This window comes from Periplaneta americana, chromosome 12, assembly GCF_040183065.1.
Source record: "Periplaneta americana isolate PAMFEO1 chromosome 12, P.americana_PAMFEO1_priV1, whole genome shotgun sequence".
Lineage (NCBI taxonomy): Eukaryota > Metazoa > Arthropoda > Insecta > Blattodea > Blattidae > Periplaneta > Periplaneta americana.
The window spans coordinates 11,231,548-11,259,292 of NC_091128.1; the positions used below are offsets into that span (position 1 = coordinate 11,231,548).

The window sequence follows — 27,745 nt, forward strand, 5'->3', positions numbered from 1 at the left end:
CACTACGTACTAGTGGACTGGTGAATGTTCACTGTATCGTCATTTCTGATGATGGATTGAAGTATGCAGTATTTAAGAAGTAAATTAGAGCTGTCATGTCAGCTGTTAATCTTATAAAATAAATATTATGATGATGTACCGAAGTACATGTGATATTTCCTGCAGGAAGTCTGCATACCACGTGATGAAGGCTGGGTAGGCACCGGGACTTGAACTCGAGTTTTCAGCTCTACGTGCTGATGCTTTATCCACTGAGCCACACCGGATTCCAGTTCCGGTGTCAGATTGAATCCCCTCAATTTAAGTTCTTCCTCCCAGTTTTCCCTTTGGTGGCCTGCCCTCATGTACTGTGTCACGGAGTATGTGACGTGGCACAATGTCCAACGCACTGTGTACAGAGGTGCACTCATTACGAGTGACTAAGTGGCCGGGAAAATGTATGCTATGTTACCAAAGTGCAAATAGCAGTTGGCAAAGCTTTCTCGTTTTCCATGGTCGTCCATCATGCGAGTAGAATGAAACTAGAAATGTGTTCGAGGCTTGTGCGTCCTACTCAGGTGGTTCGTATCATGTGCAACGCTTGCACAATTCACTCCATGCATTACATGCAGCGCCACTGTACTGCTGTTGCGCGCCCATGTATATGCGGCCTAGCAAGCATTGAGTCAGAAGCTAAGGACTGTTAATTCTTAACCGATGTTGATGCACCCAACCATAAGTATTATATGTACACTGTTGTTGTTGTTATTATTATTATTATTATTATTATTATTATTATTATTATTATTATTATTATTATTATTATTATTATTATTATTATTATTATTATTATTATTATTATTCATCCAAAGGAAATTCATATCCTTATGTTGATTCAGATTTCTGCCCACTAACTCTGGGTATAGCTACGAGATAATATGCGTTTACCTTAATTGTCGAAGCCTATATGCTAGACGCCATGAGCTCGATTATCTATTCTGCAAGGTCCTCAAAGGTGATATATCCTGTAACTCCTTAAGAAACGTTATCTTACGTATTCTGCAAAAGATATGAGAGCTCACAAACTTTTCTATAATAGAAATTCAAAATTTCTTTCACCAGTCTCCAGATGCATTAAAAATACGAACATGCATGGCTGCGAATTCGATCCTTTCACTGTATGGACTTAGTTTGTTCCTGACAATTACATAATCTTTTATTTATTCTCGTAAACAATTGTCTTCAATTTTTTATTGTAATTTGTATGGTATTTTCATGCTACAACATATCATTCATTAGCAACTCATTTTTTTATTTGCCATTGTTTTACTTGTATCTATTAATTAACAATATAATATTAATCCAGTGTATAAAATTTTTTATTATTGTCATCAATGTAAATATTGTTTTCAATTTATTCTGTATTATTGCATTATTATCATCTTAGTTGTGCTAGATTATCATTGGCCAACCGCTGATGACTAACAAATTAATATTAATAATGATTAATGAAATAAATGTATTATTATTATTATTATTATTATTATTATTATTATTATTATTATTATTATTATTATTATTATTATTATTATTATTATTATTATTTTAGAATTGAAAGTGCAGCTGAAACAGCAGAAAAGTCCTTTAAGAATGAAGATGACGAAACTGAAATAAAATTGGAAGATGAAGTGGACCCTGATTTTACGAGGAAAATTAAGAATGCTGGAATAGGAGAAGAGCATGAAAGTTCTGACGAAGATGAAGGGGTAAGACACAAACAGTTTTGTACATAGAAAAAGTACAGTATAAATTAATTTCAGTGAGAGTTGTAAATGTTGACATTACATATTATCACACTGATAAACTTCACAGTTGTCTAAATTAGGGGCATTGAGTACCGGTAACATTTAATTATGTAATCTCTCACATTTCACTTCTTTATCATCTGTGGTGACTGAATGGCCAATGCGCTTGCCATTAAATCTGAGTCCTATGTGTTGAATCTCAGTCCAGAGCATTTTATTTTAAAGATGATGATAAAATCCTTTAAATGGCTTCAGAAGAAAACTAAATGTGGAATCCTTTGTCACACGTTTAGGGCCCTGTCTCTAAATCAAACGGCTTCATACAAATTATTTCCACATGTTCTTTACAAGTTATTAGGGATAATGAATTTTAGTGTATAGATGCACACCTCAGAAATTTAATTTTTATACTGCTATAGAAATAGGATCCAGGAAGTTCTTCACTGATGATGTGGGGTTATAGCTACTAACATTTTTCGTGTGCTTGAAAGGTTATATGTTAATGATAGAGCTCAAATTTATATGCAATATTCTGATATACAAGATCTATTCCAAAAGTATTTTTGACTCTTGGCTGGGAAAAATACAATTATTACTCACCAGAAGGTCTGAAACCGCGAACATCCTTCAATGCAGTCTTCCTCTTGGGACTGCCCACACTTCTTCCACTAGTCCTGCCACGTTGGAAGCATTTCTGGAAGGCTTCTTTGGAAATACAGTAGAATTGAGTCATTGTGTTACAAATGATGTCTTATTGTGATTTAAACTGAGTCCCTTCCAACAGCATTTTCAGCTTGAGGAACTGCCAAAAACGAGAGGGAGTCGTGACGGGAGAATAGAGAGCCTGACGAACCTGAGGAATGTTATATTTGGTCAAGAAAGCCTGAATCAGTCGCGAATAATGGGTGGGTGCTTTCAAGTTTTTGCTGGTCATTTGCCTGCACAGCATCACGAATGCGATCGAAAACTTACAGATAGTATTCTTTGGTAATGATTTGGCCTTGTGAAGCATATTCGTAATGCACTGCCATAGGAGTCAAAGAAAAGGGTCAACATGAGTTTCACTTTGCTGCGCATCTGCCATACTTTTTTAGTCCTCGGTTATGATAAAAGTTTTTACTGTGATGACTGTACCTTGGTTTTTGGGTTGTACATTGAAGAACGTAGTCTTCCCCTTGGGACTGCACACTCTTCTCCCAGTGGTCCTGCCACTGGAAGTCATTGTCGTCTGCGCATTCCAGCTAGTCCTGCAGAGTTGCTTCTGCTCCATACTCCATCATGATCAGCTTCAGTACGAATTTCGTGGACATTCTGCATGGCCAAATCCTCTTTAAAAAATGGAATGTACCAAACTACCTTGTCCACAAGTTCTTGGACTGTAATATAATGTTCCTGCATGACCAGTGTCCACTTTTGGTCAATCATCTTGCCATTTCGGCTTGTTGAGGGCCTACAGAAACATGATTCGCTCTCCACCAATGAGTGGCCATGTTTGAAATGGTTGTACCACTCCTATATTTGTATGATGCCCATAGCATTGTTACCGAAAGCCTATTGAATCTTTTGATTCGCAAAATTTGTTGCATTACTCCTGTTCAAGTCATTCTGTCACTTTGCACAAGTGAAAATCTGATGAGCATGCACTTACTCGCAGGTTGACTGCCAGCAACTGACACACTCTGCAGACAGAAAAAACTCAATGCATGCACATGAAGGTGCCCTACACCACACCTGAGATTACTACCTGTGTGTGCTTCATTTATTTCCACGGGAGAAAAAATAAAGTCAGATTATTTGAAGAGCACAGGGGGGAAAAGATGAGGGTTTATACAACTTTATGTTGAGAAAAACAAACTTTTAACTTTGAAGTCTCATAATTACTAATTAACTTGACTGTATACACAGTAAATTATAACGTTTTAAATTTTACTTAATGTTATTTGTGTACAAGTATCTCATTAATTACATAATGAGAGAATATAATAATATGCAAATGTCGTAACTTACATTGGAAAAAGATGAATGTTATAAGGAAACACTATGATCACTTTCATAATACTGAAAGTTTAACAAAATTAAACTACTGTCACTAATAAAGCAAATAGATCTACTTATAATGAGAACTGGATCTCATATTGTTTCACTTAGGCATCACAAACAAATCGAGCTTTTTGAGAAAAAATTTTTGAAATGCTGCAGGTAATTATATTTTGGTTTACATAGGTGTGAGGCTATAATAAACTGTCCTGAAGATGATGTAGGAATTTTGACTACAGCTTCAGTTCTCAGTCCGAAGTACTTATATCATTCAGGGATGATTTTCAACTATAATAATTTCTTTTACAGGTCTTATTAGCAAATGGGCATTTATTAAGATATTTTGGAGGCAAAAATATATGTCGAAGGTTTCAAAATAAGACGATCACTTCAAATGCATCAGACTTAACTGTAGCATTTCGCACAACTGTATTTCACTCATATGGCAATTCCACTATCGTCTTCAGACTGATTAGTCACATGTTGCGATCACACTCTAAGGTATTATGAGTGTCTCTGGATTGAAAACACAACAGTAATCTTTTTCAGTCTTTTTACTTTATTCACAATGTAGTGGAGCATCAGTATAATGTTTGTTCTGCCCAAGCATAGTCAGCTCCTCAACCTCATGGCCCAAATGATTCATTGAAGTCCCACAGCATTGCTAACACTTCCTTCTTTAACATTTGTATTTAGCTTAATGCATTGTTCTCTGCCAGATTCTCTAGTTTTGTTTATTTCATTAGTCTTCTTCTCAATTGTTTTTATATTAACATCCTTCATTCCCCTTCCTTTTCCTTGTTAATTTTGGGATTAAACCTTCAAAAACTGTTCACTTAATAAGCCAAGAGAACACCTGCTGTTCACAGTAGTAAGTCAACAAAGTGATATAAAATGCACGGCTACATTATTATCCACAGCTTGAAACAGGGAACGGATTACTACTTGTAGCTGGATGGACTATTACAAGTGACTAAATAATTCGGGAAAAATAATTTTATTAGATTGATTACTGTTTAAAAATAACCTAATACAGTAAAATTAGTTGTATTGGCAAACTTGCAAACAGAGGTTAAGGATTGCCAACATGTACAGGTTTTTCAAAACATGGCTGTAAAATTGTTTCCTCATCTCTCTTTTGTTTTTTTTTAAGCCTATTCCTCTCATCTTTTTTCCCCGGTGCTCTTTATTTCTATTTCTTAATAGATTTTGTATGTGAAAAGTGAGATTCTTGAAAAAATTACTCTTTTTCTTCTCATCGATTTGATTCTAAATGCTGGGTAACTTTCAGTGCTGGACCTCGGACTCATTTCACCGGATTATCACCTTCATCTCATTCAGACGCTAAATACCTAGGTAAAATAACCTACTAAAATAAAAATTGATTCTAAATGTTTATTTCTATAGAAAGAATACACTGCTTAAAACTATTAGGAGAACAGTATGAGTTTCTTAAATATTTTTGTACTGACAAGAGTAAAGATACGAAAATTGATAATAACATTACTTAAGAATGTATTTAACATCATGCAAATAAAAATAAATTAATAATAATGAATTTTAATGCCACTAATTAAATTTACAATAAAATTCGTCCAAGTAAATATTTAAATCTTGGCATAACTCATCAAACCTGAAGATCAAATAGAAGGTTCTAGTATCATATACCGGTATGGCATCCACGACTTTCGATGACATATCTTTGGCATCTTTGTGGCATATTCCGAATGAGTTCTTGTACTTCATCTTGGGGAATTTTCTCCCATTCCTCCTCCAGAGCATCCACAAGTTCGTGCAGGATTTGTGGAGAGCGGACTCTCGTCTGATTTTCCTGCCCAGCAGTTCCCAAAATGTTCAGAACAGGACTACTGCAGGCAAGTCCATAATCTCAATTTCGTTCAACCTTAGGAAGTTCGTCTCAGTCACAGAATGTGCCCCGGTATTATCACAAACAAGCACGAATCCAGGACCTCCTATAGCAGCAAATACTACATGGTCTTCTACAGGGTGGGCACGAAGTAACTAGATGTTAAAAGAGGCATATAAAATTTACATTTACAACGCAAATTTATTGAAACTAATTTTATGTGTACATTATTAAATGGGAATACAGTTGCATACCTCAAAATTCAATGTAGGCACCTGTAGCTCCGACAATTTCCTCAAACAGCCAGGAGTGGAATCTACAGTCTTCTGGAGGAAGTTGCGTGAAACATTAGTGACGCCCCAAATCTTTGCTTGCAATTCTTTCAGAGTGCGAGGTTTCGTCCACTACACCTCATCGTTTGCCCGGCCCCATAAAAAAAGTCACAGGTTGTCAGGTCAGGGTTTCTTGCAGGCCGTTCATGAGATCCACATCGCCCCAGCCAACATCCCGGAAACTTCTCATCCACCACATATGCACGACATTTGCAAAGTGAGGTGGTGCGCTGTCCTGCATAATGTCATTCAAGGAAAATCGATTGGAAGGCACTGGCCATCAGACCCTCTCGCACTGCTCGTGACGTCATCTACCGTCAAGACTGGGCCTTTAACATCCCTCATACTATGAAAAGCAATGCACCGAAGATGCAGGCTTCGAGACTTCGGACCCGATAGAGCAGTTCAGTGGGAAATCCGCATAACGGCGTAGTGAGTATAGTGGTAAAGCGTACAGTGGGTGGGGGTACTGTAGAATGCATGCCAACAAAGACGCAAAGGAAAACGCTCTGGATTTGAAGGTTCTGACGAATAATTTGGTTTTCATATAAATCTATTTTCAAACTGTGTCTGAAACTATTACACGGTTAGAAAAGTCAGAGCAAGAGATGCCGGAAGCCCTGAAATTAGTTAAGGAAATGACACAGAGAATTAATGAGACACCAAGTACACTGGTTACTGACCGTGTAAAATAGAAGTGGAAATCAATTTTATGTAAAAATAACGGATATGGATCACTGTGTAATATAAACAGCAAATTAGTGGACATATAGTCACCCGAGAATAAAGGACTGTCTCTTAGAGACTGCAATGATGTTTAGAACGCATCTTTTCACAGTACAAACTGTGTTTGGCAGATAACCGAAAAATATTTACATTTGAGACACTGAAAATGTATCTTGTAGTACATTGCAATTCGGTACTGTAACTGTAGTTCCTAAAGACGACCAATAGGATAAATGAATAAATTAAAATTGCTACATGTTTATTTCCACCATTAACACTGTGTATAATAATTAAACACAAATGCTTATAAAAGAGGAGAATAAATGCTTTTCACATTCTTTTGACATTGCCATTGTGTAATGTATATTTGCTTTCAGAATGTACATATGTGTGTGTTTCCCCATACTACTGTACTCTACTCTAAATAGCAACCTCAACACATCTCTACCTTTTACTACCTGCAGCGAGTCAACAACCTATAGTACATGCACAGTAAACTTATTGTATCGGGTCCAAAGTCTCGAAGCCTGTTTATGATACTCATAGAAAGACCATTGTGATCCCAAAAATTTTTCAGTTATTGTGGGCTCTTTAGACATTGTTAAAACACTTATGTGAGGATATGAAAATAATACAGAATGATTCTCTAAGAAGAATATTATATTATTGTGCTCACATTACATAGTTAACGATTTTCTTAATTTTCTTCGCTGTTTTATGGCTAGTTGTAGACGAATTACTTTTCTGCCCTTGTCGATGTTTGTTGAGAGCTTTCATGATGGTCTAGTTGTGGACTATCATTCTATAACGAATGGATCTGTAGGCCAATAGAGATCTTTCCGTTCAGTATATTAGCAAATGTTTGTGCTAGGTTTTTGAACTTGTATGGCGAAACCTGGGCTCATCAGAGAAGAACACGAACCGCCACCAATTGATATTTCAATCTGCATGATACCAAGCAAACATACAGTATGTCTTGCTGCTCTTCTTATCGTATATTGTGTTCTCGTAATCTGTTTCTTACATTTGATCTGAAACACAAACTCCAGAAGCCATGTGAAAATCATTCAATAGGTTCCTGGTCGTACTTACACGACGTTGTAGAGCATAAGTCTTGCAGATGGCTGGTTTTATGCTTATGGCCATTGGCCAGCTCTCCTATAACACTATCTTGTCTCTGTATCTTTTCCAGAGTCTGGACACCACAGATAGATAAACACCAAACTCTCTACTTACTTGTCACTTGTTGTATTAAAAGAATTACGTGGTAGACATCCAACTCATTTAAATTGATCATTTTGTCAGTAGTTTGAACCACTGTTTGCTGGATCTCATCCTGTGGCTGCTTACACTGTCTGCTCAATCAATGCTTACGTGCGAGTAGCCACTAGGTGGCAGGTAGTGCATACCATTATTGGGATAATGTTAATATCTGCTACCTAGTGGCAAAATAACTTTGATTGAGCAGGCATTTACGCATCCATAGGATTCGATCCAGCAGGCAGTGGTTTGAACAAACAAAGCAACTATCACCATTCGTTGCCATAGTAATGCCAGAAAACTGACTAATGGAAAGTTTGTCATTACCTTATTAATCATAGACTTCTCAATATTTGTTACTTCAGTTATTTCTCTGAATTTGGGAAAAGAATCTTTCGAGTGCTCGTGCATGAGTAAATTCTATGTTTCAATTTGTAAACTTTTTAATTTTCAGTACCACAACTTCAAAAGACAATAAATTGAACACATTATTACAAGTGTTTCTCTAAATTTTTTGACCAGGTTGCACTCTTTCTGTCCCAACAATACATTCCGTACTTTACTGATATGTTCGCCTTTTAAATAGCTCAGATTTATTTGATATAGAAATTGTATTTTGTGGTAATAATTATAAAAAAAATCGTAACAATTTCAGTACATGAACTTACATAAATATGGCACCTCTACTCTTTTGAATGTTTGTAATGTGTGTGTAACCTGTTTGTATTGTTATACAGTTAATGTAAAAAGTCGCCATACACTTATTAAAATAGCACAAATATGTCGTAAAGAAGCGTTTTGTAACCTCAGTATGCTAATTTATAATAAATATTGTAAATTTATTTCCACTCAACAATAGGATTTTATTCTTCCAACAATAATTCCTTTCTACAATTCGCCTTAAACGCTCTCGTCAACAATTGGATTTTCACTCAACACACTATTCGTTATAGCACTTCACTGACGGCAATGACAATTTACTTGGACTATTACGAACAACAATGAACTGTTAATCTTAACTAATATTTACAAAGCACTATTTACAAATCAGAACTATCAGTTCTCAGTTCACAGTTCTTCTGGCTCAGTCATTCGAGTTCACAGTATCTCGAACCACAGACCTTCAGAGACAGTTCACTGTACTCGAACTCAGGTCCCTCCAACTGCGGACCACTGCACTCGAACTCAGGTCCCTCCAACTGCGGTCCACTGCACTCGAACTCAGGCCTTCTGATGCTGACGCAGTTGCGGACGCACACTCGAGTCGAACTCCGGTACACAAGACTGGCTTGCTTGCTCTGGCTTTCTCACTGACTGGCTGACTAATCAACTGAAAACTGAAAACTACTGTCGTTCCTTTGCATCCATAATTTATAACCACAGCGACGTAGCCTCGAAAGTTCCACGCGTCTCTAGAGATGGCACTCCAGAAAAATCCAGAGCCCTCTCCTCTTTACCAGCACCAGATGCGCGCGCACTCTCTCTCTCTCCACTCTCTCGCCACGTAGGCCCTTTCCCCTTACTTCTCTCCGCCGCGCGCCATCCCCGCGCGATCTGCTTTCTTGTGGGACGCTGGTCGTGAGTTCGAATCTCACGTCGTTGTCACAATATAATATGTTGAAGGATAGATACAAATATAATAGAACATACAAAAAAATAAAGAAAAATAATTTTATTTCGAATTCCATAAAAAAAATAGAAACGTAAAGAAACATTTCAAATCAATGTGTAAAAAGTCTTTATACACAACTAAGTATTCCTCTGAAACAGCTGAACCTCTGCTACAGGTAGGGGTAGGGATAGTGTCTGTTCAGTTCGTGGTAAGCGCAGATACACCTGTGTACCGATGCAGGCCGCAATTGTGTACCATGTTGAAGTAATACAACAATATGAATTGAAAACGATGTGAAATGACTGACGAGGAGAGAAGAATTATCATTAATTTGCATAATAAATGTAAGTTTCTCTCCGAAATATAAAAAATTGTAGGAAGGCATAGAGCAACCTTCAGCCTATAATTGACAGAGCTGGTAAGTCCAAAAAAAAAAAAAAAATCGAAGGGGATCAGGCCATCCAACAAAAGTGAGTAAACGAGCTGAATCACTGATACTCAGAAACATAAGAATAAATCCACATATCAGTGCTCCGAAAATAGCTACTGAGTTAAGTAATGAAATTCACGTAAATGTCAGTCCTTCAACAGTAAGAAACTGCCTATGACGAAATAATAATTTTCATGATAGAGTAGCATGTAGAAAATGTTATGTCAATGAAAGAAATAGAAAAAAGAGGTCCTTGTTTGCTAAAATGCATGTAAACATGACAAAGGAGTTTTGAGATAGTCATTATTTACCAACGAAACCAAGTTTAATGTATTTTCGTCGGATGGGAGGACAATGGTATAGATGGAAAAAAAAACACAGAGCTACAAAAAAAGAATCTGGAACCCACTGTTCTTGTTTGGGGGTGTATGAGCATTGCTGGTGTTACATCCTTGCATAATAACCAGATATAAATCCCATAGAGTATCTGTGGGCCCATCTCGACACTAAAGTCAGAGAAAGGCAACTGAAGAACAAACAGAATTGAAAGATGCCTTCTGGGAAGAATGGAATAAAATTCCTCCTTCCAAGATTAGAAGTTGGATGCTATTAATGTCAAGACGTCTCACAAGAGTTGTGGAAGCAAAAGAAAATCCCACCAAGTATTAATTTCTGTTAATTTTATGAAGAATGGGGCATTAATTTGTAATGGTATGAACACTTTTTGTTTGTTGTTTTTAGTTTGTTTTTACAGAAAACAATTATTCCCAAGTGATATAGTGTTAAAAGTTGTGTAATCAAGATGTATCAATCTGTTTGCTGACAACATAAAGTCCACTATAGTCCACTGTAGTCTATTCAGTTGTTGTTTTTCACGAGATGTATAATTATTTTGTATTAAAAGAATTGGTCCTGATTTTAATCATGTGCATGTAAATATGTTAGTTATGTTATTAGGTGTATAGGAAAAAATTACTGTTGTTTATACTGTGTACCTCTATTTAGTTAAAATATTTTGGTGTGTGAAGATTTTGTACACTCACTTTATATAGCTAGTCTGCGATGTATGCAATGGAGGGGGAAAGGAACTGGCTATCCTACCCTATTATCTCCTAGCTTAGTTGCCTCATTTGTCCTCGGTAGCATAGTTCCAGTCGAGGTCGATGGCATTTAAGTGTGTTTGAATGCGACAGGCTCATGTCAGTAGATTTACTGGCATGTAAAAGAACTCTGGAGGGACAAAATTCCGCCACACCAGCGACGCTGATATAACCTCTGCAGTTGCGAGCATCGTTAAATAAACCATAACCTTAAAAAAATTTAGTTGCCTCATTCGTATCACTTGTGAGGTTTGGACCTGTCTTTGGACAGTTGACAAAACGACGTGTACAGTATTATGCTTAGTTGTTATTCATTTTAACTACAACCTAACATACCGTAGATGCAGTAGGGTTATTTGTAAATGTTGGATATTCAATAATAATGATAATGATAATAATAATAATAAAAGTGTGTACGAGTTTAAAATCAAACTTCATTAAATTGCATTGAAATTTAGCCACAGGCGTGGCTCAGTCGGTTAAGGCACTTGCCTGCCGGTCTGAAGTTGTGTTCAGGCACGGGTTCGATCCCCGCTTGGGCTGATTACCTGGTTGGGTTTTTTCCGAGGTTTTCCCCAACCGCAATGTGAATGCAAGGTAATCTATGGGGAATCCTCGGCCTCATCTCGCCAAATATAATCTCAATATCACCAATCTCATCGACGCTAAATAACCTAGTAGTTGATACAGCATAATTAAATAACCAATCAAAATAAAAAAATACATTGAAATATCATCAAAGAAAATCTCAGAAATATTTTCGTTACTTAGGTGAACTGTAAGTCAAATCATTAATTTTAAAGGGGTGGGGGTGATTTAATCTTTCAGATATCTGAAGCAGAAAAAATGTTTTCAATAAAAATTTTAGTAGGATGTTTTAGGAAAACTTTTGACTTAATTTCCAATATCCTCAGTCAATTTAAGAGAACATCGAATTCTGATAATAAATGATAGAACGGATTTTAGTTTTGTCCCTTAAATTTGTAGAAATTTGATCCAAACAAACAAATGTAAATTTTCATTCCTTAGAGCAATTTTAAATTGTACAGAACCGTGACAACGCTGTAAAAAATTCTGCAGTCAACAGACTTGTAGCTTGTATGTACATGATGGAGAAGAGAACAGGAAATGTAAATAATGTGTGATGGTGGTGGTGGTGGTGGTGGTATGGTAGTGGTGGTGGCGGTGGCGGTGGCGGTGGCGGTGGCGGTGGCAGTGGTGGTTTTTAAACGGAAAATTTAAATAGTATATCATCTGTATTTTTTCTTACAACATTAAAGACAACCTATATGACAGTGACTTTCCACTCACCTATTCAAAAACGTCCAGTGAAGGGGTTGTTCATTGAAACACAACAGGCTATTGTGCATTCTGTCAGTGATTATAATGTTGCACGATGGCATAATTCATATGTTTAAAATTGCACGTTTCTCTGGAAGACTATCCAAAACACAGCAAAATGATACTTTACTTTTTTTGTTGCTCTTTACTAAGAAATATTCCACCAGAATTAATGATCTGACTTCCAGTTCACTCAATATACTGCAACAGAAGAAAAACGGAATTCATTGATATTATGTCTGTCCTATTATGATTGTATTATGCAGTGAAGAGCATTTATTGTGATCGGAAATAGATAGTGCTGAGCTATGGCTTGATTACCATGAGGTGCATGCCTGTATCAACAATATGAGGTCCACACCTGTGGAGTAACGGTCAGCGAGTCTGGCTGCGAAACCAGGTGGCCCGGGTTCGAATCCCGGTTGGGGCAAGTTACCTGGTTGAGGTTTTTTCTGGGGTTTTCCTTCAACCCAATACGAGCAAATGCTGGGTAACTTTCGGTGCTGGACCCCAGACTAATTTCACCAGCATTATCACTTTCATATCATTCAGACGCTAAATAACCTAGATGTTGATAAAGCATCGTAAAATGACCCAATAAAATTAAAAAAAAAAAAAAAACAATATGAGTTGTAGAATTTATACTTAGCTAGATCACATTCATTGCTCAAAATGACGGTGCAATTGCTGCAATTCATTCACAATCTTGTATGAAGTCGTTATTCACTTTCACATATATACCCACTTTTCCAATCATAACTTGGTTCAGATGCCACAGCACTGAAAAACCTGCATTTTTCTTCAACACACTAGCTCACTATGTAATAATTTGACACAATTTGAGAAGTTGTGAAATAGCTGTTAAAATTAAAGAGCAACAAAACTGTAATTCATGTTTCAGGAGTAAGGAAAATAATTTTAGGGGCATATTTTATTTGACCTTGTGTTTACTATCAAAACCATTTGCGTAAAGAAGGATCCAAGTTTTTTCAGCCATTGAACGCAAAAATTGATCGTTATAAATAAATGCTTTAAACTTACTTTTCCCACCTAATCACATATTTCAGGAATCTGATGTTACACCCTTTTTCCATAGAGTTCGTCAATTGAAAATGTTCATTGTTGGTAACAACAGATGCATATTGTCCATTTTATATCATGGAGTGCAGTTCGGTGGCTCCTTTGAACACTCACTTACGTACGTCTGACCATTCCAGCCTGTTCCCTCGTCCCAACATTGCACAGTTGCCACAATCCTGGCAACCCTCAAAATAAGAAGATTCGTGGCTGGCATCCCCATCTGGACGCCATGTAATACCAAGAGCTGACTGCTCAATGACTGCTGTATTTTACTGCAGTTTATTATAATTTCATTATCCACATGTTTAACGAATACTATAGAATACACTCTCAATGATACTTTTGTGCTAACTGACGGGATTTTTGGGATTCGGAAAAGATGTGGCAACTCTGCCTCCACGTGGATTTGGCAGGTACCTGTCAATTCTTCTGAACAAGGGTTGTGATTGGTTACTGACAGGAGAAGACAAGATTTCCGTCACAGTAAGGAAGACATTTATTTATGACATCCAATTAGTAGGGGGCAGTAGAATGTCTGGCAGTAAAGTCCTTTCTATGAAAGTGCACTCCATGAAATAAAATGAACTATATATAGCAAAGGTGTGAGGTGCGTGCCCAATCCTCAGCAAGATGACAGGCTGCTCCTTGGATCTAGATAAATGCTCCTTTTTGTATATATGGTCGAAGGGATATAGTTATCCATAGGTTAAGAGGTAATTCACTATATGGTAAATTGACAAAATTATTCTATTAACATTTTTTTTTTATTTTTAAGTGTAGTTTCATCACAATAAGCGTCAGGGGAGAGAGGGTAGACAGTGTGTATCCTTAACATTTTGTGAACGGAAAATTTTCTAGTTAATTCAGTTATTTTTTTAGAACATTAATTATTTCCAAATACATTACATTATTGCATTCCCCACTTTACTTATTTTCGACTCACTTCAGCAATGCTCAAACCATGTTGCTATAGTAGACGAAAGTAGACGCTGACCAATCTGTGTATTTCCGCTTTGTATTTCAAAGCTTTCAGATAGAGCAACACTAACGCTATCCGTAGGTGCGGGCTATGAAACTGTGCGAAATTTCTCCGCCCAGTAGAAGTCGAGCAAATGTTTCTTCTTGCTGTCATTGGCCGGCATTTGAATCTCGGTTATAAAGGTGCTCTTTATTGGCTACTATCTCAGGCATGCTCTTAATGTAATTAATTTGAATTTACTTTATTATAAGACACGTCTAAAATAAAATAATGATATAATAATATTCAAATACGAAGTATAGGAAACTTACACCTAATAAATAAATGATGGCATCAGACCCCTCAAGTACTGTACATGCCTTTTCTTGCCCGCCAATATTAGTTACGGTATTATAATGGAAACGAACAGTTTCTTATTTAGAAAGTTTCAAAGTTACGAGTGCAGTGTGAGACATGAGAGCAAGGTGGCTAATAGGGTATGCTAATGTGTTATAATAAAGTGATAGCCCTAAGTGATAATTTTGCTTTATATAGGCATAGTGAATAATTACTGATAAAATATAAAGTGTAATTCTTGTTTTCTCGTGTGGCAATCTGTGTGTTTATTCAGGATATAGGCTAATGACTTCTGAATTTAACAGTCCTGACTTCGATTCAGTTGTGTATTTACTTAACAATGATATTTCCTCCTTGTTGTTAGAACAAAAGGTAACGAGAAAAACGTTAGAGAAACGGCAGACCTAACGTTATCGCAAGAGGACGGAAAATTTGTTCGAAAATTTCAGAAAAGCTGGTATAATAAATATCAGTGGTTGTGTGGAACTGGTAAAGGTCATGAACAAAAGCTAATGTGTTTTTATTGTTTGATATTTGGCATTGACGGGTAAGATTCTTGGCGCAGAAAAACAATAAACAATTTCGAAAAAAAAAAAAAGCTAAAGAACATGCAGCATCTGGGAATCATATAAAGCGCGCCGAGAAATTTCATATGTTAGGGTGGTGCCGTATCAACCATGCCACTTCAGAGGCCATTAAACACAATGAAATGGTTTAAAAAAAATAGGAAAATTGTCAGCAGATTACTAGACGTTGCTTGTCATTGAAGTATTCAGAAATTGCTGTTCAGAGGTCATAGAAAAGTCAATGTTCATGTAATAAAGGGAACTACTTGGCTACTCTTGATTTACTGGCTTTGGTGGAATCTTTCATGAAGCAGGAGCCATTAATATAATATTTAACACAGATCTGTATGCGTTGAAAACAAAAATTCCATACATAATAATATGATTAATATCGGTTAAATAAAAAAAGAAATATCTATCTACCCCCTTACTTAGCTACTGACGAGACATTTGAGACTTCTTAATGTACTATATCAGTAACAAAATGGCGGCCACAGTTATTAATAGTTTCGAATAAACTTATTAATGCTATCATGAGATTTCGAAGTTTAAATTTGAAGAAAATCGTGATTCATGTAAAGAGTTAATTGGAAAAACAGAACAAACATGAAGTATGTTTCTTAGGATGTCATTGAACTTGTCCTTGTAAACAACCCCTTCAATAAGAAATTGTTGACTGACGTCAGCATAGCACAGTTCTGCTACTGTTATTATTCAAAATATATGACTCATATTTTGTTGCAACATAATACATTTCCAAATTTTTTGTTAAAATCGCAGAAAAAACATTTTTGAGATGCCGGCCTGAGAGAGTGTCCTGGCTGTGACTAAATAATTGCTTTGTTAGTCTCTCTAATTTGAATTGAGATCTCGTCAGCTATGTAACAAGGAAGGTCGTCCTAACCATGGGTTGCCTTCTATCCACATTTGTAGACTGATACATCTGATGCAGCACTAAACACTTAGTCACCACCGTGGTAATCTAGTGGCTAGAGTGCTGGACGTGGGTTCGATCCCCAGTGTACGCACTGATTTATAACTTGTGTTGGTCAAACCCGTGTTCGAGGTGATGGAGAAGTTTTCTCTGGGAGCTCCAGTTCCTCTTGTGCATGCCAACAAATCTCCATCATCATCTCATCTCATCACTGGTGTAGCGTAGGATACTCTGGACAATGATTCTCTCTGTAAATGGTTTACACAACTGGCTTCATATGGGTGAATGACAAACAGTCAAGTACCTGCCAAAAAAAAAATCGCATTCATGCACTACCCTATATCAGACATTTAGAATTGGAATATATCAGTCCCCTAACTGCCCATTGTGCAACTCAAACCAAGAAATGGATTCAGAACACCTCAAAATCTGTGCTTCAGTGGCTAGTCATGATAATATCTTTGAAAAATATTGGAGTGCAAGAGGTCAAATGACTTTATTGTCAAACACATGGCATTAGAAAACAACAACAACATTTTTAAGTAGCAGAAAAGTCACTATATGTTAAATCTGCACTCACTAAAATGGCTTGGTGTAAAAACAAAAAAAAGATATGTACTGTAATTTCTCACAACTATGGTCCATGTAGATCATTGTAGAAGTATCATAGACCATTCGTAGATAGCTGCAGTGACTTAACTTCAAATTCAGTATAGCAAAAATGTGGATAAACGAGGTACCACGTTTTAGAGTGCAAAATTTGAATGATTGTATCGTGGACCATAGTTGCGGGGAATTACTGTCCATAATATAGCAACTCATGAAAGTCATTGCTAGACTGTACCACTTGCTAGACACTGCAAAGTTTTGGATCTTTTTGGATAGATCTTTAGACTATAGTTATCATATCATATCTAATGCAGTCATGTCTAATGCACGAGATGTAAATAGAAGTTCACGTAAATCACTCACTTAAAATATTTGATAAATAATATTGTGACCAGTAGTTAACATTTGATTTCTTGCATTAGTCAGCATTTCCTGAAAGATAATGATTCGCCTAAAGCATTCCTTCCAGAGTAATTAATACTGTTTCATTTCTTCAAGTACACCAAGTTTTTAAACACCTTTCTTTTCCTAAAATGAATCCATAAGAATATCATCTTCTAATATTTCTAAATCATAGCGCTGTAATTTTAATGGAGCAGTTGAATGAATACATCATACCTGCTGAGTGATTAACATAAAGATGTGTTCTAATTTTTTTCAGGGTGATGATGATGATGCAACAATGGCTCGCACTAGACAGAGACATACAGAAAACCAAGAGTATGAAGAACCAGAAGAAGAAGAAGAAGAAGGTTAGTTTCTCAGTTTTCAAAAACTTAATACAGATTTCATTTATACGTTTTTATGGGGAGGGGGGGAATGTTTTGAAAAAAAAACACAAAAGTAAGAAAAACTTATAAATGAAATGATATTTAATAACAACTGAAATAGCATTTGAAGACTATATGGGCAAAACGAGTTAAATCAATTTAGCAAAATTTTCACAAGACAAATTTATAATTTCAGAGTTACGCCATCTTTGAGCCTATCATAGGCCTACTCCAATTTATAGCACATGTTTCTGAAGAATGTAAGGTTATTTGTAAAATTCATGTAGGAGAGTATACTGAGTCCTTCTGGGCTACCTCCAATGGGAGGCAGTTAACAATTTAAATTAAAAAAATAGCTGATTAGAGCCAAAACTGGCTGATAATTTACATTTCTAACTGCAGTCCAGAAAATTTTACGAAATTGATTTACCCTGTTCTTCCCATGTGACTATTTTACCAATAAAAAAGTCAATTATTTTTGGACTGCTTGCCCACAGGGAATAAGCCATGCTCTCAGATTGTGATAACTGCTCCATAACTTATTCATTTACATCATACATTTCTATGCTAACTCTGTGACGTCACATGTCTCTGCTCTCGAGCGTCTTAGGAGGGGAAGCGCAGGTAAAAGAGCAAAGTAAGGGGAGTGGCAGTGGAAGGGATGAAAATGTTTAAATAGCAGAGACACAACATTACCCTCCCTCACGCGCTCTACCAGCTCTGCTCAAAGAGGGGAAACGCACTCCGACATCACAGATTAGCCAATGGGAAATGACTAGTCATAGTGCATTACGAAATATAACAGCAGATCAAGCATGGGCAGCTTCGAGTTTTCATGAATTGCAAAGTGGGTTGCTGTATTTTCACAGCAAATCTAATTTCGAACAAAATTAATTTAGGATGTATAAATCAAGTTCCGTATCTCTTGAGATTTAAAATATGATCGTGTAAGAAAAGGCATAAACAAAAATGTATAACCGAACTAAATTAACATAGAAAGTATAGGAATTTTGCCAGGACTTCAGAAGGAAACAGAAGTGTGAAAAAAGAAGTGCGAAACATATAGACATTATGCTGTATTATTGAGAAACTGTAGTGAGTCTAAATGAGTTGAACTGCTCAAAATAAATAGCAAGTATTATTACTGATAATGACTTTTTCTACTTGCTTACAAATAGCTACAGTGGAGCTTCTTTGTCATCAAAGCCATAAAACAATTAGAGGGCCTTTAAAAGATCATTCATTTGCAATGCATTCCATCACATTACAGGAGACAGAGTAACGAGAAAATTAATTAACTTACAAAGAAAGACTCAACAGTTCTTCAGAATAGCTCCAAAGAAATATGTTCTATCTGCACTAAATAATCTGTTTGTTTTGAGTTAAATTAAATTATGGTTTATTTAACGATGCTCGCAACTGCCCAGGTTATATCAGCATCGCCGGTGTGCCGGAATAATGTCCCGCAGGAGTTCTTTTACATGCCACTAAATCTAGTGACATGAGCCTGTCGCATTTAAGCACAGGTGTGTTGCTACACAGTCATGGCCAGTTAGCATTCGAAATTTGGTACTGCATCATGTTGAGGAGAATCAGGTATAAATGTTCTTTCTCAGTAAGCAATACTGAACAAGATTTATTATTACTGTTTTCTTGAAATTTCTTTAGAATTTTGTTTTGAAATTGTGTGTATGAAGAATTTGACACTGTAATAAGTAGAGCTAGGATTTATATGAGTTAAGAACGACGCCGAGTATTGTTGAGTCAATGTGATGCCGGTTAAGAAGGTTTTAAACAGACTGGATTTGCAAGAAGAGTCACAAGGACTAGACAATGCAGCTTTTAAACCCGAGCTGTTTTGAAAGAGGATTAAAGACCCTTAGCGCTAACTAATGGAAGTACTGAATGACGAGAATGGCAAGTATGAGGAGTGGGGGGCATGGCTTGCATGTTTATATTAACTTTACTACATGCGAATCCTAGCTCTAGTGATAAGATATCTTTTTCAAGGGTACTTGTAATATTTTAGTTCCTTTCTTTGCCAAACAATCTGCAATCTCATTGCCCATAATACCACAATGGGCAGGAATCCATTGCAGATACAGTTTTTATTTTGTTTTGCCTGTATGTGTATAAATGATTGAATTTCTGCGATTTTGGAATTTATAGGAATATTGATTGAAGCTATGACTTGGATTGCAGACATTGAGTCGCTAAATATAACAGCATTTTTGAACATATTAATTTGATAAATAAGTTGTGTTAATGCCCTGTTGATTTCTGCAATTTCTCATCAAAGTGAGTAGAAGGACTCCCTGTAGACAAATAAAAATTGAATAATTTGGAATATATCCCAGCCTCGGCTGGTTCATCATTTAGATATTTGCAGCCATCTGGAATGTATTTATAGTTTCAAGAGCAACTTGTTTTATTTATTAAAGTGGAGACGATTCTTCTTCTTCTTCAAATCCTTAAATAAATTTGTATTATAATTTATACTGTCACATTGTAATGGTGATTTATGTAATAGGGACTTTTCTGGTTTTAAATTAAAATTAAATATAAGTATAAGTTCCTGGATTGCCTCTACAAACCCATTTCGCGTTTTCAATTTTCTGAACCTGAATTGGTAGCTTGTCGAGTATGTGTCATGTGGTAACCTTACCATTCTTTCATGTTGCAACAGTGATCTTTTATGTATCTTCTCTTTTATGGGATAGTGCTTTGTTATTATTTGCATTGCTGTTACTGAGGTAGATTTAACTGCACCAGTAATTAATATCATAGCATTATCTTATGTCACTTCTAATTTGTCAATGTTTTTGTTGATGCTGTAAGTTAGTTTTCACGTTCATAAAGAATTTGTGGTTTTATATATGTTTTATAAGTTGTATTCAATACTGGTCTTGAACATCCCCACCTCACTCGCTGCCCAAGGGTGACTCTCTCTCACTACTGACTAACTGCTGCGAAGACTAACTCGAACTCAGGTCCACCTCACTCGCTGCCCTAGGCTGGTTCTCTCTCACTACTGACTAACTGCTGCGAAGACTAACTCGAACTCAGGTCCACCTCACTCGCTGGCCAAGGCTGGCTCTCTCTCACTACTGACTAACTGCTCCGAAGACTAACTCGAACTCAGGTCCACCTCACTCGCTGCCCAAGGCTGGCTCTCTCTCACTACTGACTAACTGCTCTGAAGACTAACTCGAACTCAGGTCCACCTCACTCGCTGCCCAAGGCTGACTCTCTCTCACTACTGACTAACTGCTCTGAAGACTAACTCGAACTCAGGTCCACCTCACTCGCTGGCCAAGACTGGCTCTCTCTGCTACTGACTTAACTGCTCCGAAGACTAACTCGAACTCAGGTCCACCTCACTCGCTGGCCAAGGCTGGCTCTCTCTACTACTGACTAACTGCTCCGAAGACTAACTCGAACTCAGGTCCACCTCACTCGCTGGCCAAGGCTGGCTCTCTCTACTACTGACTAACTGCTCTGAAGACTAACTCGAACTCAGATCCACCTCACTCGCTGGCCAAGGCTGGCTCTCTCTCACTACTGACTAACTGCTCTGAAGACTAACTCGAACTCAGGTCCACCTCACTCGCTTGCCAAGGCTGGCTCTCTCTACTACTGACTAACTGCTCCGAAGACTAACTCGAACTCAGGTCCACCTCACTCGCTGCCCAAGGCTGGTTCTCTCTACTACTGACTAACTGCTCCGAAGACTAACTCGAACTCAGGTCCACCTCACTCGCTACCCAAGGCTGGCTCTCTCTACTACTGACTAACTGCTCCGAAGACTAACTCGAACTCAGGTCCACCTCACTCGCTGCCAAGGCTGACTCCCCTCTCGCTACTGATTCACACACACTGGCTTCCGTCGGCACCCACGGTTTTATTTATTTATCACGATTTTCTGGAATGTTCTGTGTCGCGTGTTCCACTTTCCCATGCCTTCCTTCTCCCGAGATGCGGCCAGACACAACTAGAATGTTCGGCCTGCCACCACAATAAATTAAAATCAATAGTGTTGAAACTAATATCCCACTGGCCACTTGTGTAGATTTTGGAAGCATATTAATTGTGTAATCTTTTATCTCATAGTGTTTTATATTATTTTCTGATAATATATTAGCCTCTACTATACAAAAGAGTCGAGTTTTTCATCATTTAATATTTTCGACAATTCTGTTTTCTTCATCTAACTTAGGCCACCTGCATTCCATTGCAATATATTAAGACTTCTTCCAGCTCCCAACCGGAGATCTGGCCCAAATATAGAAATGCAAAGGGCCAGCAGGACCAGAGAAATTAATGTGAGAATAAACCATATCATATCATATATCATGTTATATCATATCATAATAATATACATAATACGTAGTTCCACAACTATTTTACAGTTGAAAATGAAGAGGCTGAAAATGATGAAAATGAAGATGAAATTAAGATAAAGAGAGAATATTCAAATGAATGGGAACATGGAAGTGATAATGAACAAGAAGATCATGAATTGTTCTCCGATGCAGTAAGTATAATTAATTTCCATATACATATGTGGGTATTTATGTCTGTGTTTGTGTATGCAAGCTCCGTAACTGAAGTTTTCTGCATATAGAAGCAGTTTTCATTTTGTGCTTATGTTGTACATACTTCAAATTATTTTGCTCTGTAGCTGAGAATATCGATAATTGAGATTTCATGTTATCTCAAAGCATTTTACATTAAATCTTGAAATGTGTGAATATTGTATCAAGCAGAAGTACAGAATAATTGTACAGGTATGTCCGTCAAAATCACAATACTATAATTAGCAAAATATTACAACATTTACAGTTATAAACATTTTCGGCATAAGCTGCCATCTTCAGAACACGTAACAATACAAGAATATGAATACTTCGTGTGGAAGCATTATACAAGTTGATTACATATTAAAATATTTAAAACTAGATTGTATATGAACATGGACACATAAAATGAATGTTGCTGAGTGATAAAATAAAATTACATGATTCAAATATACAGGGCATATCAAAAGTCCGGTAACACTTTCAATATTTTATTACACAAAAACTACTAATGATTGCACTTTCAAACACACGTCATTTTAAAGTCAAACTCTCAAAGTTCTGTTTACACCTTACAGAGATTCAATGTGTGAACCACGAGTGACTCGGCAGATGTCCAAACGATAATCAAACTCTTCCCATACCCTTTTCAACATATCCTCTGTGGCAGCAGCTTCTCGAATTCTGGTTTTTAGTTCCTCTAAATCACGTGGCAAAGGCGGTACAAACGCAGTCCTTTAGTTACCCCCATAGAAAAAAAGTCACATGCAGTCATATCGGGTGACCTTGGTGGCCATGTCATGAAACATCTGTCCCTTACTCCAGCACGTCCTATCCAACGATCAGACATCTCCGTATTCAGGTAAGCACAAACTGCATTGTGGAAATGTGGCGGAGCCGCATCTTGCTGAAAGATAAAATCGTCATCGAGATCTTGTCTAAGTTGAGGCACCAACCATTGCTCCAACATGTCCAGATATGAATGTCCAGTCACAGTAGCCTCAATGAAGAAAAAAGGTCCTTACAGTTTTCATTGTGACAACGCGCAGAAAACATTCACCTTTGGTGAATCACGCTCATGTTCAATGATTCTGTGAGGTTTCTATGTACCCCAAACACGACAGTTGTGCTTGTTAATTTTCCCACTTGTATGGAATGTCGCTTCATCGCTGAAAATTAAGCGGCTGAATAAGTCATCGTCATCTGCTGCCTGTTGTAGCTGGCAAGAAAACTCGTAGCGCTTGCGTTTGTCATCCTCATTTAGCACATGCAGAAGCTGCAGTGTGTATGCTTCCATAGCCACAGTCATTGAAGGAAGTTGAAGCTCATGGGACACTCTATGGACTGATTTCCTCACGAATGCTTCTCTGACTTGCTCAATGTTCACTTCACTCACCCTGAGACGGCCACTCCTCTTTTGCGGACACAAACAACCCGTGGTTTCAAATTTACGATAGCAATGGTAAATTACCTTCCTACTTGGTGCTTCTTTTCCATACTCGGTCCGGAATTTCCGTTGCACATCGGTAGCACTCTTGTTTGTATTAAATTGTAACACGCAGAAAGCTCGCTCAGCGCCAGTATTCGCCATTGTTGTAACTAACGCCAACTGTCGGTAAATTATGCAACTATGCGGTAGTATTTGAGAGTTTGACTTTAAACTGACGTGTGCTTGAAAGTGCTATCATTTGTAGTTTTTGTGTAATAAAATATTGAAAGTGTTACCTGACTTTTGATATGCCCTGTTCTGTAGCAGATATCTGGTAACTCGAGTTCTCGACCACTGGTGATATATGAGTCGCTGCTGGGTGACACTTCAACACAGTGTGAAATAAATATTTGAATTATCATAAAATATAAAAATATATACCTGCTTTCAAAGTTTCAAACAATGAACAGTTAAGTTAAATGATTTCAATAATATGTGACTTCAGTGACCCATTTTCTGTTGACGACACCTTGCCAGAATCCTTATTTGGTTGGCAACAGGAAATTAATATTCTGTCATCTCAGAAAAGGCTGTAAAACTTTTTATGGTGTTCACAACTGCTCACTTTTGTGAATGTGGTTTTTTTCCTCTAATTTATTTTAAAAGTAAGTACAGGAATAAGCCGAATGTTGAACCTGATTTAAGACTTGAAATTAACTCGATTGAAACCTGGCATAAGAAGTTGTGTTTTGCTAACAAGCACGACCTTCACACTGAAACTGTGTTTATTTATTTTAGTTACAAATTTTAGCATCAGCAGAGATACTACGTGTTTATGATATAATTTTTTAGTATTTAATCATTTACCATTATGTAACAAATAGAGCTAGACCTACATGTATTTTTCTTTATATTTTATAGAGCATTCCATTGATTAAGTTCGAAGAGGGACTGTTTCTTAATTAAACATGCCTGAATAAAGCAGTTATTGGTATAGTAGCGTAGGAAATGAAAATTATGACCCTGAGAACAATACATGACATTTTCCCATAATAAATTTGGTTGGTGGTAGAGCTAATATCCTAAATTGAAAATAGTGATACGTGATTGGAAAAGGTTGGGAACCACTGCACTAGAAGATATCAAGGTTTGAACAGTTGAGTCTTGTGACATAGATGAATAATACTAGTATACTTCCTGGAAAAATAAGAAATAGAACATATGACAATCAAAATCTTTGTGATAATAATCCTCTTGTTATGCATATAACTTTAATATATTATATTAAGCCAAACATGTTGTGGCCTTGTGTCTTTCACTGTAGCAACCCGATTATGATCCCATCTGAGACGTGAAGAAATTTGTGGTGGACAAAGCAGGTGTAAGAGGGTTCCCCCCATTTTCCCTCATAATTATCACCATTCCACCAATACTCAACAGTCACCCTCACTCTGCGAGGTTCAAAACAAGACCTCCAGAGCAAATAAAAAACAGCTGAAAGTTGTATAGATCCAGAAACAAAATTTGGGCCATCTAATTTTACCAAGTTCCAGATGTGCAGTAAACAAGAGCGCCTAAATGTATGCTACTTGTGGACAGTGTTGCGAAGCTTGTTGTCTACATAGAGGAGGACTGTTACCAAGACTCGGCCCATTTTTTAATTCCGTATCTGTACACATTCACCTCTGCTGAGGCAGCCAGCATTTGGCTGGCAGGCCTTTGCCCTCATAGGCTGTCACATCTATGTTATACTGCACAATATTATACAGAGTGTATGCAAATTGCTGTCAAATATTTTGGGGACATATTATATTCCTAACAACAAAATATTGAAAAACTTTCATATAAACATAGTCCTGAAAATGCTTAATTTCAGACTTAATGCTAACAAACTCACAGTAAAAGTGATACTACTAAGCAACTTGCTTAAAAAATACTTATTTAAAAAATTGCTCAAAGTGGCCTCATCCTGCATTCCATGCTTTGAAAACACCTGCAGTGTTTCTTATTTGTTCAAATGTATTTAGCATTAGGTACAGGATTTCAAATGTCCCCAGAGATAGAAAAGCATTGGATTTCAATCTGGTGACATCCCAACAATTCACCATTGTCATCATTCATTACAAGTGCACCGATGGTGCACTCTGGATAGTCTCTGATGAGCTAAGTGGTCTATGCTTTTCGGCACTAGTGACATCTATGAGCACACTTGTAAAGCCAGGACAAATAACGACATGTTAAGAGCCCTGCCATTGGACAAAAAAGAAATTCTTTGTGTTTTTATATTAAAAATTTAAATGTATAGTTTGACAACCTCAAGTGAAACCCCGTAAAACACGCCAACTTCTGGAATCTCTCTCTTTCTTTTTTTCTCTCTCCCTCGCTCCTCGTCATTCAGTCACCAATCACCACGTAAATATCTGAGAGGGTGTCGCGACCAATAGAAGAACCACTCTCCAGTATTACCACAATAACGGATTCTTCATTTTTGCCTTGACTGTCGGCTAGGAAGGTTCCATTATGCTAGCATTGCAGGCAACTAGTCAACCTTTTAATGCTTTTGTTAGCAAGTTTGACAAACTGTGAGTGGACCTGCAAATACACAGTGCATAGTGCTCTCTCCCTTCCCCCCGTGCTTTCTCACTTGCTCCTCCCCAAGACAGCCAGCGCTCACGTAGTAAATCGGTCAGGGTTTCAGTTCGATTTGTCAATCTATAAAATACCATCAGAGCAAGACCTTCATTAATGTTTATATATTACATTACATTATAACTTGGTTTGGATGCATGTATTTTTTCGTGTGCTTATTGTGTTTTATATTTGCATGTGACACATTTATTCTTTAAACATAAAAATAGATTATATAAGGAAGACTGTTAAAAAACAAATTACAATATACCTTTACAAACAATATGAAAATAGCATTTTATGTCTCTTTGCTCAAGCTTAGAGAGAGAGAGGCCAAAGTATCAGCGGAATATGAGGCCAGACGGAAGGCAGTAGTCTGCTCAATAGCTACTGTGACTGACTATGATTATGACTCTGAAGAGGAACTCTGGTGTAGAGTGAAGTTTGCTGTAAGTATTACATTTGTTTTATTCAATTAATATTGCCATTGTCATTATTCTGACATCTCTGAATAATATCTGTTTTTGAAAAGGGACTTTAAAATAAAGAATTACCTACCATATAAAAAAATGTAACAGAAAAATTATTTGAAAATTTTCTATATGAATACCAGAATGGAAAAACATTGCGACTTTTTTTCCTAATACAGTATTTAATAGAAACAAGTTTCACGTACTCTGTTTTATACTGTAGCGAACTCTGTTGCTTGAAAATGGAAGTACAACCTCCAGTATAGGCAGTAGAATCTAGGAGGTTGTTGAAAAAACGCATGATGTGTTTTTTATGTTCCTGTAAAACTTTAAATTTGGTGCTTGCAAGTTTTTTCCACGCAGCTGTTCATATGTAATTCTTAGATAATAATGTAAATTTTATTTCAGCCAATTGTAATGAATTTATTCTTTGCAGTTACCAGTGAAATACAAAAGAATTGATTTAACAAACCTGTTGACTGAAGTTTCTGAGAAGTCCGTCATCTGGGAAGTGCCCCTAATCAAGCGTGCAATTACATATGTGAACCAAGAAACTCAACGGCTTATTTTGAAGACTGAGGGAATAAATTTTCAGGTACTGTAAAAATTGTAGTGATGTTTATGAGATATGCTTAAATTAGTAAATTTGTGTGTTTTTCAAATGACATACTGAGTTATAGATAGAATTGACGTTGTATTTTCCTTTAATAATCATGCTTCTCCTGGTTGAGTGTTAGAGAAGGCCATCTGGCCTTAACTCTGCCAGGTTAAATAAATTATTATTATTATTATTATTATTATTATTATTATTATCAGTTGGTAGAGCAGCTGGCTACAGACTGGAAGGTCCGGGGTTCGATCCCAGGTGGTGACAGGAT

The 27,745-nt window shown here is 36.9% G+C and overlaps 1 protein-coding gene across 2 annotated transcripts in view; it reads left to right on the forward strand.

The window, feature by feature from the left end:
* LOC138710171 (DNA-directed RNA polymerase I subunit RPA1-like) overlaps positions 1–27,745 on the forward strand; it is a 121,676-nt gene that overhangs the window by 79,264 nt on the left and 14,667 nt on the right. For both annotated transcript variants that reach the window (XM_069840805.1, XM_069840806.1), the window contains 5 exons: positions 1,589–1,745; positions 17,655–17,745; positions 22,173–22,297; positions 26,715–26,846; positions 27,304–27,462. In XM_069840805.1, coding sequence (XP_069696906.1) covers positions 1,589–1,745; positions 17,655–17,745; positions 22,173–22,297; positions 26,715–26,846; positions 27,304–27,462 — 664 coding nt within the window. The remainder of the gene's footprint in view (positions 1–1,588; positions 1,746–17,654; positions 17,746–22,172; positions 22,298–26,714; positions 26,847–27,303; positions 27,463–27,745) is intronic.